This window comes from Cylas formicarius, unplaced genomic scaffold (genome assembly GCF_029955315.1).
Source record: "Cylas formicarius isolate icCylForm1 unplaced genomic scaffold, icCylForm1.1 PGA_scaffold_10__41_contigs__length_53128322, whole genome shotgun sequence".
In the NCBI taxonomy this organism is placed as follows: Eukaryota; Metazoa; Arthropoda; class Insecta; order Coleoptera; family Brentidae; genus Cylas; species Cylas formicarius.
This window is the reverse complement of record NW_026844214.1, coordinates 14516752-14529615: the sequence shown is the minus strand read 5'-3', so window position 1 is coordinate 14529615 and position 12864 is coordinate 14516752. Positions and strand designations below refer to the sequence as shown.

At 37.0% G+C, this 12864-nt stretch overlaps 1 protein-coding gene across 1 annotated transcript; it reads left to right on the top strand.

Annotated features, from left to right (window-relative positions):
- Positions 1-6864: 6864 nt before the first annotated feature.
- LOC132708016 (protein distal antenna-like) lies at positions 6865-10242 on the top strand. The gene has a single exon (XM_060680092.1). The coding sequence runs from the start codon at positions 8113-8115 to the stop codon at positions 9475-9477; it is 1365 nt and encodes a 454-aa protein (XP_060536075.1). The 5' UTR covers positions 6865-8112; the 3' UTR covers positions 9478-10242.
- The last annotated feature ends 2622 nt before the right edge of the window (positions 10243-12864 follow it).

Below are 12864 nucleotides of genomic sequence, written 5' to 3'. Positions count from 1 at the left end.
CAACTCCATTTGGTTCCCAGAATGGCGACGTAACGCACAATATGAATAAATATTCATTTTATTGTATTTTTAAAATTATTTAGGTCAATTGACACAAAAACATATGACCCAACAATTCGACAACCTAGCTAGGCGTCAAATTGTTTATAGTAAAAGGCATTATCTTAATACCCTTTTGTAAGAACAACAATGTAAGCCATTATCAAAATTATTGACTTTATTCGAGAGTTGGGTGTGACCGGGTTTTCAGTAGATGTGATTAAAGTAACGGAACCACCCGAAATGGCTCGCAGCAATGCATCTTTAAAATAGTAAAATCCAGTATTGTTTGTAGATTTCGTAATATTGTAAATATTAAAATGTATTAATTGACCAGGAAGACGACAGAAAAATAGAAAATCGAGCACTACAGAAATGGCGCCTACATATTTAAACTCTTTACTCTAGTTGCACATTTTCTTGTAAATCTTGGCATGTAACCATGTCGGGTAATAAAGGTTTTAATGCCCAAAAGTTATTTAAATTGTTTATCTTTTAAGAATGTAAGAAATGAAATGAAATTTTTTTTGAAATTTTCTCAGAACTATCCAGATGAACCAAAGCCTACAAGTAACAGTATTAAATATGTAATATAAAAATCACCACAAACAATTTTTTTTTGTATTAAAATGACAACAACAATAAAAAAAGTAACTAAGATGGCATAAAACTCAGCAAGTCAAAATGGTGGTCGATGGTGCTTTGCAATGTCTTATTGCTAATATTTTGATATTTAGAACTTATTCAAATAGGCAATCTTATATAAGGTCGCCGTTTTTCAAAATGCTCCGTATTTATTTATTTTTAATATATCAACACAAACCACATATGCCCTTTTAAATTAACCTTTAATATATAAAATACTTCCTGTCTGAGAAATCGATAAATATATTGAGACCTGCAAACGTCACTTTTGACATAAAATTCAAGATATGTCAGAAAAGATAAGACTTAAGATATATACGAAATATAATATACAGGATGTTCTACGTAAAATAAGAAAGATGTTACTCTCTTATTCACTAAAATACATACACTCTGTAACTATAGCAATATAAAATTTTGAAAGTATACCTAAGTGAGACCAAACAACTTTTGTTTCTAATATCTTTGACATTTTTGCCAGGTTCTTAGTTAAGGTGTCATTCCATCATAAACGTACCACCCGGTAGACCTACTCCAGTAACGGATGGTTGAATATGTTTTTTTTTTTTCAAAAAATAGATTCGAAAACAGGGTTCAACGTTAGTCACGTAGGCTCGCTAAACCGGCGTCGATTTTCAGCGATTTCGGGCCACGGGGGTTTCCACAGGGGGGAGAGGGGCATAGCGTCAGCGTAGGCGGGCGTGTGTATAGTCAGTCGCCCCTTCGTCGGCGTCGGCCGCGCCGCATGGCCTCGGGGACCGCGGACCGCGACCTAAAATCCCGTCCCCCGGCAGCAACCCCCCGCCACCCCCCGGGTCCACCGATCAACCCCAACGGTCCCCGAAGGAGGAGGCCGAAGGTTTGTCGGTCCGTATCACGCAGCTAAAATTTACGAAAGCCGACTGGGTGGTAGCCGGCACGAGGGTGGGGAGGATTTTCAATCCGATCAATAAACGATCGGCTGAAATCGAAATCTGATATTTGAGATCGTCAAATAGAAAACTTCTAGATAAATAGCACAGCACTGATTTTGAAGAATAATATTTAGGTTATGAGGAAAATTTTTCTATTCTGCCATAATTAAAATCTATTAATGTTTCAAAAGAACTATAAAATATCTTATAAAAGCTAACGTTCTTTATAAACCACTTACAAATATTCGTTAACTAATAATAAATTAAAATTAAAAATTAATTAAAAATTAAAAATTAAATTAGCTCAAGAACTACGAATAGTTTCATAATAATTCAAAAATAATTTACATTTTTTCCTATAAGGCAGCCTTAATTATTTAAGGATGGATTCTTAAATCACAAAAAAAAGTCAGTTTCTCCAAATACAAACACCGTATTATTATTTCTTCTTTCCGATTTGGCATTAAAAATTAAGGTGACTTTGTAAAAGTTTTGTCTATTCCGGAAATTTTTAATTTCCGAAATAAATTGACAATCTAACATTTTCCTATTGTAATAATGCTATATTACGACTGTTCAGTCTTGTTATTAGTTGGCTATGATACTGAACCTCTAAAAAATAGAATTAGTAATATATAAAATCTGTATCGCTGAAAGTCATGTGGAACATTTTTTTTTGGAATTTCATTTATTTATTTTTAAATAATTAAATAGTTGTAATAGTTACATATGTTATGTAATCATATCAGACTATCCTTCAAATCGTATCCCTCATCGTATACACATCTTTATCGGGAATTCATTTTTATTGTGCAAGCTTTCTTTTTCTGAATACAGTATGGGTTTTAACGGAAAAAAATCGGATAAATTAAATCAATGAATGATAGAAGAACGTGTGTCAAACTCACATATAAATATATAAATCGATGTTGTTTTGCAAAGCGACGTTTCTATGCTTCTCGATTTGCTACCTTTCCAGCCCCTCCCGACTTCATGGCTAACAAACAACTAACAAACTAACAACTAACAAAACTCATATTATGGCATATATTATTTTAACACTAGTAGTGCCGCAGTGGTAAAAATTTCCTTTACTCTATCGCTGGGTCACCCAGTCTATGTAATAGTTTGCAATATTTTTCAAGCAGAAAAAATGCCCTGGATGTTTTTCTTGCAATTTATCACGGTTTAGTTAAAGCAAGGAAAGCGTATTATAGAACAAAACCCATATTATGGTATTATATTATAATAGGAAAGTGTTATATTCTCAATTACTTCAGAAACCAGAAATTTTCGTCATAGACAACGTTACAAAAATATCCACTCAATATATGACAAGGAATTCATTGAAAATTAAATAATTAAGGCTCCCTTACATCGCGTATATTTTAGCGACATATGGGAACCTTTTTTTTTTAGAACAAATTCTATTACAGGTGAAAAATTATGAATTATTTTAATACAATAACCAAATTTTAAATATATCATTGACATATGGAATAGAGGCTATCCCAATTGCTTAGGTATTTTATAAACGCAAATGCCATGCCTACAATACACACTGGAAAATGTAATTTAATCGAAACACAGGTAATTTAAATGTAAGTTATACAAATAAGAACTACCTGTGGTTAATTTTCTATTGCATGCTATTAACGTAATTGCCAACGGCTGCAAAACAACAGCGAGCCCTCAACCCTAATGGCCCAGCTTATTCGGTAAATTGCTTTCGAGTAAATTTAAACTACCCGATTCTGTTTATTTAATTCCTTCTCAGTGATTTTTGGCAGTGAATCACAAATAGTTCGATTCTATAGAAAGACGGGGACAAAAGCCATAATTATTGTCTTTAAAATGTAGTCGTTAACTTCTATTTGTTGCCTGTTGTAACGTTAATGTTATTCACGCTACACGGTACGGAATATTGTGGCCAAAATACAAAGTTTTCAAAAAGTTTGACTTCTGTTATATGTGAAGTTGAATTATACAGGTTGATCCAAAAGTGCTGAAAGTATCAAAGTGGTACGTTTTTAAATGGAACTCCCTTGATATTATAGCACTTTTGGATCTTATAACCAAAATAAGTGTTTGAATAAGATTTTTGGTACCTAAATCTTAAGAAGTTTTAAATAAGTAACAATACACTATATTTTATATCTCAATTATAACAAAAATCCCATCTTATACAAGGGGAATATAATAACTTTAAGTGACTACAACTCGAATGTTCTATAACCGTTCTATATAGCGTTTTTCAAGAAAACGTGAAATTACAGTTTTAATTTTGGTATTTTCCAAGGTGTTTTCTAAATAAAAGTTTTTTTGCATCTGCTTTCCTATGGTACTTAGAAATGTCAGATAATCTATTTATGCTGTCAGTTTGTTTCATTTTGCTATTATTTTTTATAATTTTTGAAAATTGGATATTATTATTGTGGTGCTGTTTAGTCTTAATGATTTAGAAGATTTATTCAAAAGAAGAGTGTACTGATATAATTATTTTGTTTGAAAAATATTACCAATTATATAATAATTACATAGTACCTGGTTCTGGCAACCGCCAAAATCTCAAGTCAAGTCGTGATAAAGTATATATATATATATATATATAAAGCTGTTGAAAATCTACGGGTCTAGGCGATTGCACTTTTCTCGTTTTGTTTGGTCTGTATTTCTATTTTTTTTAAGTTTGGCTAATGCTAGTTCTTGCCAATTCTGTCAGGGTCCTTAACTTCTGTGTCGACTTTTCAGGATTATTTTGAATGACTCCTAAAACCACTAGTTCTTGTAATATTATATCCATATTCGATGTATCCTGTGTTGATTTATTGTGTCACAATCGTCCGAAAATGTCTTTAAAATTTGTGCGAATATATTCTCCTCGGTTTGTAAGAAGCAAACTATCATATCCCATTTTTCATAATTTTCAAATATTGCATTTTCTTACGATCCTCTTAGTCAAATTCGAAATTCGACAACTACCTTGTTCTACGTAAAAATTTTTCATATCAAAAAGTTGCAGCGATTGAACAAAAAAAAGATAAATACCCTACAATTCTGAAACGGCTTTTACCATTATAACTTTTATAAAAATTGAGTTCACACACTGACATCCGTTTTCGGCAACCTTTTTTAAAAGTTCCTGATTTGGCTCATTCGGTATACTAGTTTACATTGTTCTCTTTATAATCAAGTAGTTACTCGCGTAATTCTCAAATCTGAGTACAATATTTCAGTAGGCGTGAAATAATCGTAATTTAAAAACCTTATTCTGAAGTATCAATTATTCTCTTAAAGATTGCCTTAGATTCCAAACTGGAATTAAATATATATATTCCTTCACTTCATGACTGCACCTATCACAGCTAAAATTTGTTTAAGCATTTTTTCAACGTGGACGTTTCTAGTGTCATCTGTCATCTACAACCAAATTATATTTTAGCTGAGGAACGATAGTGATGGTTTTTTTATATTTACTTGCAAGCAATAGGTCGGACTTATTTCGTTTCATAAAGACCATAACGCTAGTTTTTTCTACATTACTTTTTAGTTTATTAGCTGATCTACGGCACATCTTGAATACCTAGGTAAAAACAAAGAAGAAATAATGATCCCAAAATAGAGCACTGTGGTACCTCATTATTGATTCCCCTTGTATGTACAACTACCTGTACCGTAGAGCAACAAAATTGCTCCTCTAATTCCCATTTTCTCAGGTTTATATAGCTACGATAGCGTAACTAACATACATTTCATTCGAGGCGGACATCGCCTCACAAAATATCAATCAGTTACCTCTCTAAATTGTGATAAAATCAATTAACTTTTATATGGTTAAAATCACATTACCATTTCATCAACATTGAAGATATCTTTAGGTGCATTTGATGTTTTCTCTCAGTGTTTAAGATAAATGTAAAGAAAAACACTTCTTTCTACTCGCGTCTGTAAAGTACCTGACTAAACACCGATCTGGCGCGTCACTTTACAACATCAATTTCGTTGCCCACGAATCCGAGCTACTTCGAACATTTCCGGGATTTTACCGCACGGATTTGGGAGCAATCGGATGTTTTCGGAGATATTTCCTACGCTTTGAATTTTCACGTTTGTCAATTCAGATGGTCATGTCAGTGAATGTATTTGTGTTGTTTTGCGAAAATGTACCCAAAAACTGACGGTCGTAGAAAAAGTACAGTATGCAACACGTTCGGTAAACTTTTTAACTCACTCGTTCATTAAAAACTCGTGAGTCAAATGCCGTTTATCGCACTTGTTGCATAATATACTATATCAAAGTATTCAGTCTGGTCCATATAAGCAGTTTTGATTAGGCTGTACAAAAAAAAGTTAGGTTGGGAAAAAGTGAAAAAATTCAAGCAATAACATTTTCCAATACAATTTTTCGATATTTTCAAAAATAATAATTTTGGTATAAAAATGAATGATTTTTGATTTTGATATATTTTTTCATCATTTTAACATAATTTTAAGATTTTCGTTTCGATAGTTGGTAACATTTTTATGACAGAAACAAAATGTATATGTATGTATATTTATATATTCAAAAGCATAGGTTAGCTTAACCTAACTCAATATATGTTAAAAAAACAAATTCTTTTTTAACAAAGCGATATTGTTCATGAGGAATGTTTTTTTTATGTGACAACGTTACGACGTTAATATATTAAAGTTCTTAACCTCAATTTCACGACTCGATCTTGTGCTACGTCTACTTTTGCTCATTTTTTTGTGTAACAAAAGTGACTTTTTGAAAGTGAAAAGATGTTTTTGGATATTGCTACTACAAAGGCCAGCAAAAATACTGCAATACTGTGCAAAGAACTTTGAATTCATGTGCATGTAAACAGATCGAAGATGTGTTTCATAGGCGGGTGTATGTATTTTCTTCTTTTGTGTAAGTATTTGTGCTTAGGAATGGTCTATTTCGGATTTCGAAAGAATGTTCATAGGCGTCAAATGTGGTTTGCTTTGTCTCTAAAACTGTGTAAAATTTGGTTAATTATTATGCTCTTTATAATAAAATTATGAAAATTTTAACATCGCTACATTATAATTTCACACGCCAATGATTCATTCCCCCTATCGGGAATTATTTCTTTCAACCTTACGTGGCGCCCGCAGCAACTATACATGTACAAACAAAAGGAGATTTTCACTACCATAAAACAAGTAACAAGACTGTTTCTCTATAAAAAAAGATAGACTAAAATTTCCAAAAATTATTTTACACACACCGGTGTTAGAGTCCACAATATTTTAACATTTTTCACTCCAAACTAAATTTTTTTCACCTACAAAATTGTTTTTATAATTTAAACGAATATTTTACTTATTAATGTTTGTTATCACTGTATCGTTGTGCTCTGCCACATATTTTTATTTTATAAATTTTTAATGTTGTTTTCTGCCTCATCTGCGGGATCTATATTGCGTACCTAATATTGACCTACTTGACGAAATCCATAATACCTACACTAATTTTATTCTCAATATTTGGGATAATAAAGATATTATTATTATTTATATTTAGGCAAAACTCTCCACCCTACTCGTTTCTTTCCTAAATGTCTTTATTTGCATCACAACAGCAATTTTACGAATGAATGAGGTTTCTTCTAGTCGGACGTCGATGAAGAAACAAAATCGAACTCCGTAGGTGTTCGTCCGGCACGGCGCAAATCAAAATCCGCTCCAGATGCGTAATCCGGTGAAATGCGGCAGACCGAAAACAACAACAACAACAACGATTATTATTGCGGAGCTGGTCGCGATTCAAGGTCAATAGCTCGTTTTTCGTTTGATAACTCGGACCGGCGGCGGCGGCGCGGCTGAACAATCGCCGCCGCCGGGCGGACGCTTTACATTACAAAACCTTATTAGATGACGTCGGTATGACGCGAAAGTAACGGCCGCGGAGGCGGGTTGTGACGCCGCCGCCGGCTCGTCAGCTGTTCGACCACGTGATCGAGCCCTCGAGTTCTTCGGCTGCGTGAATACGTCTTCCGCGCAAAGGGGGACCGCCGCTTCGCCCACCCCGCGCGGCGGCGGGGGCGGGTGTCACGTCAAGCCGTTACACGCGGAGGGGGCTCGCGAACTACCACCCTCCGCCGTTCGCTGCCCTGCGCTCAGTTCTATCGCGTCCGTTCTCGCAAGTATTGATCAGCTGGACAAAGGAACTGACCACCGAGAGTTCGCAAGAAACTATATCGCCCGACGATCCCGCGTTAAACGGTCGCAGTGTGCCGCGCGCGCGGAGAACCTCCCGAGTCAGTCAGTCGGTGGTGGGGCGCCGGTGATGACGTGCGTGTTTCGCCGACGACCGTGAACTTTTATTTTCTTTCGTGCCACGCGGAGCGACGAGTTCGCGAACCGACGAAACTTCTTCTGGTGGTGCTGCTGCGCGCGTTTTCATTGGCCGCGCTGCGCCGCACGTGTTTTCCAACGAAACCTCACAAATTACTGACTATAGTGAACTTTGAGTGTTGTTACGATGTCGGCTACGAAGGCCGGCAAACGGCCCCTGCGTTCGTTGACGGCCCACGAGAAGCTCAGCGCCATCCGGAGGGTCCACGACGGCGAAAGCAAGGCCTCGGTGGCTCGCGATATCGGCGTACCCGAGTCCACCCTTCGGGGATGGTGCAAGAACGAGGAAAAGATCTCTTTTCTCAGCCGGCAGTCGAGTCCCGAGACAGACGATTCCAATCACTCGAACAAAAAGATAAAACTCGACGATCAGCCGTACAATTTAAGCCTGAAGACGCCTCTGCCCGGGTACTCGCCCACACTCGAAACGCCGGTCGACTTCACCAAAGCGTGCGAAACGCCGGACGCTGAAAAATCTCCGCTGAACCTGCGTGTAAAGTGCGAGAACGCTACGACGCCGGTGTCCACGCAAAAACAGGTGACGGCCGCGCCGGATAAAGAGAAAGAACGGGAGAGGAACAGGGCCGAGTTGGCGAGGCTCAGCGCCGAATTGGGATTGAACCGGCCGGAGGTGTTCCTCTCTAGTCTCAACAACACCAACATGAACGACCTCACCGGTTTGTTGATTCAGTGGAATAGTATCTATCAGCAGCATCTCCTTTATCAACAACAAAAGACGCAACAACAAAGCAAGAACAAAGTGACGGCACCGGCGGACACCAGTACCAAGAGCTTGTCTCCGAAAGGGTTGCTGACTACCGTGGACAACGCGGCGGAGAAGAAAATGTCCAGTAGCGAACAGCAGTCGGTGTACGACTCGGTGTCGTATTGGCTGAGACAACAACAGTCGTTCGTGGGCTTCAATCCACCGCCCAATCACCAGCCGTTGCTGACGTTGAGCACCAGTTTGCCCAGCACGTCGACGGTGACGAACGTGAGCAGTACCATCCCGACCAACACGACGACCACGCTACTGAACGGAGCGGGAAGCAACAGCGTCGCGAACCAGCAAATGAAGTTCTGGAATTGGTACAAACAGTCCGCGTACAATCCGTCTCAAACGGTAGAGAAACCCATTCTGTACCAACAACTGACCAAAGACGCCGAGAAGGACCTCAGCAACGCGGAAAACCACGCCGACGAGAAACCGCGAAGCAACGGCAGCACCAAGAACAGGTCAGTACTGGACAACTTGTTGCTGAACAACAACACCATAGAGTACGGCGAGGACAAGGACGACGCGGGAACTGCGGCCGCCAACGAGGCCATCGAGCACGGAGAAAAGTTTCTCAAGTGGTTGGAGTCGTGCAGCGACCCCTCCGTGACCACGTTGCAAATTTTGACGCTACAGGGTCTGATCAAAAACCTAAAGTCAGGAGCCGACAGGAAAAACGGCGACCCTCAGTGCAAAGCCAAAGTGAAACGGAAGTGAGTCTCCCGGTCGACGAAACGCGGGGTTATACAGGGTCGTACACTTTCCGCTGCACCGTAGCAATTTGTTTCACCGTAGGGTAGCGTTTTAGTGGAATCCCTCGAACATGAAGGCTGTCACCAAAATGAATTAGTCACTAGACTGTTAACTCGATTACTACGTAGTTTATTGTGTACAAAACAAAAGCGGGGCGGGCGCGAATTTTTCGGACTATGCGGAATTTGATATGTATAACGATATTTTATGCCCTGCCCGCCGCTCCTCAATGTTACCTTTTTTAGTAGATTATCTGTAAATATATTTAAATTATAATTATTATAGTATATAAAAAGTTGATCGAAACTCAGATAATGTGACGCATTAGAAGTGCGACATCAACACAGATTCCTTGTTAGAGTTTAATTGTTTTTCGGTGCCAAATGATATTAAAAAAAGCGTATTCTTTCCATGCTCAACTGATATAGCGTACCTACTTATTGATGTGTATATGTATATAATTTAGAATGTTTTCGATTGTTTTTGCCCTTAATTTTGCCAAAGTTTTTATTTATTTCGACTTGCAATAACGGTGCCGCCGGGCCGGCGTTTTTAGCCTATCTTTAGTGCGATACCGACCGATTGATCTCCTTCCTATAGATGTATAACGGACCGCATATTGTAAGACTTATTTCGTGCATCGCTTTCCGATTTTCGACTTGGAAATGATTTTTGCGTTCGACCGAAGTTAATTCTTTGACCGTCTTGTTACCCATAAATCTATCAGATATTTTTGTACCAAAATTAAATAAAATTTTGAAAATTATACTGGTCGTTTGATTTCTCGCTTACGGTGTGTTCATTTTCCGTCGATATTTTGATGTATCTCAGTTATTAATAGAGATATAGCGTTGCGGAATTTCGCGGAACAAAAGGGGCCGTTTTCAAAACGACCCTAGCTGCTGAAATATAAAATATAACCGTTTCCCTTTGCGTTTTAAGCAAACTGTATCTAAAAGTGTTGGTCTACATTTCTAAAAAGCGTGTAAACCCCTCAACTGAACTTAAAAACATATTCTTCTACTCTTTTCTGCAAAAAAGCTAATTATACACCGATGCGGAAACCGTCACTTTACCACGCGGGTTTGAAAGTAGTCGGTTGTTTTTGGAGATTTTACCGCACGGTTTTAATTTTGACGTTTGTCAATTCTGACGGTCATGTCAGTAAGTGTATTCCTGTTGATTTGCAAAAATGTACCCAAAAATTTTTTAATTCACTCGTTTATTAAACACTCGATCCATTCGTGACTCAAATGCTGTTTACCACACTTGTTTCAAAATATACTACTAAATTACAATACAACATACATTTCATCATTTATTTCAAAATGTTAATTACCTGTAAAAATAAAGGTACGTGTGCGCAATATTAAAAGAGCGTTTACGCCTATTATACCCATTTTTTCATAATAAATAAATAATAATTCAGTCGTATTAATGTCACGACCCTTTGACAATTAAAGTACATTACGGAAGCAATCACCTTTTTTTCAAGGCCTAATCATAAAAAAAAAATAAAATTAGAGATACAAACTTTATATATAATAGCCCTAACAAAATTATTAAAAGAGATCCAGATTTTTCCATTAAAAAACACAAGTTTAGTTTGTATATGGCAGTGTGTGTGTGGCATCTTTTCAAAATGCGCCATTTAGAAATCACCAAGTATCTAAAAATCCAAGATCGCTATGACATTTCTATTCGCGCCACCTTTCGTTTAATAATAAAGCAACACGTCAACTTTATTAATAAGGGACATACGCCGTAAAATGGGACACACTGTACATCGGTGGTAACGTTGGTAAAGGAAATCAAGGACGCGTTTTGGCAATCGATTGCGGCACGTCCGCTCGAAGCGGAAATAGTGTCCACTTCGCTCTTTGAATTGCCTATCAGTTGAATATACAGGGCGTGGCGATATGCAGTTAGCAAGGAATCCCGAAAAAATACGCGGTGACGGCCTTTTATATCCAATTTGTTTTCAATAATATTTTAATATTATTACATGTTTCATGCATAGATGGACAAAAGTGTCGTATATATAAAACAAAAAAAAAAGAGAAAAAAATGAGTTAGTTAAACCAAAACTAAACCTTACACGGATATATTTAATAGATGTAGGATTTGCAGGAGAACTACACCGTTTAATATTTAGTAGAACATTTGAAAAGAAATGTAGAGCGGCTATAGAAATATTTTGTAAAAAAATTGTAAGCACTAAGCAATTTTCAATATCTCAGCACCATCGGTATTTGTAAATTAAATTAAGATCACTAATTGATTGGTTGACGCACGCACCCACATTTGCTTATTAATATATTCCCCTATTTTGTCACTAGACATAAAGTGGCGCAAACCTTTTGTTGTTCACGGGAACGATAATATTTAGAAGCCGACCGTTGGGCTCTCCCAAGAGACGTGCGTCTGAGTTATTCGTACGATCTTGTAAACAATTGCCGCTCTTTTAACTGGTATTTCGCTTTCAATAGCATCAAGCGCATTTCTTATTTTTTTCCCCTAATGTTAATCGCTCTAGCATATCGTCTAATTATATCAGGTGTTCAAAAAGTGGAATATCTTGAGAATTACATAATTGATCAAAAAACAAGAAAAATACCTTAAATATTGAACAAAATAACTGTCCAATAACACCAAACACTCAGAGGTTTTATCAGTAGTTTTTGTCAAAAAATACACGGGACAATGTTATGAATCCGACTTTGGTGTTATCATACCATATCATATCATCGTTTTAACATATTTTTTCTACTCCGCACCCATAAATACCTAATTATGCTTCAATCACGCGTGGGCAAAGTATCACTGTAACTAGCGTTGTGGAATTGACCGTTCATTTTTTTTTGTGTCAATTGACCGAAATAATTTTAAAAATACAATGAAATTTATCGCGTCGTTCTGAAAACTAAATGCGGGTGGATATTTTTATTGGGATTCCCCGAATCGGTAAGTATCATATTCGGGTATTCCTTAAAAAGGGTTGTAGGTAAATTGGATATTACAAACTCTCAATAATAATAATATTGATAGATTACACTCTACAATTGCAAGATGTTATTTAAAACATTTTGATCGAATTTGACTAGTCAACTAAGTCAATTGACGGATCAACTAACCAGCCTCAGCACTAACTGTAACTGACGCTAGTCAATTCGACCGTTTCCGTTACTTTAGTCACGGATTAGGAGAGATCAAATGTTTTCGGTAAATTTAAAACACTGAAGGTATTTTGACGACATACGTCCCTCGTTTTGCATAAATTTACCCAAAAAGTAACGGCCTTGTAGAAAAAGTACTGTATTCAACACTTTAATTAACCTCTTCACTCATTTA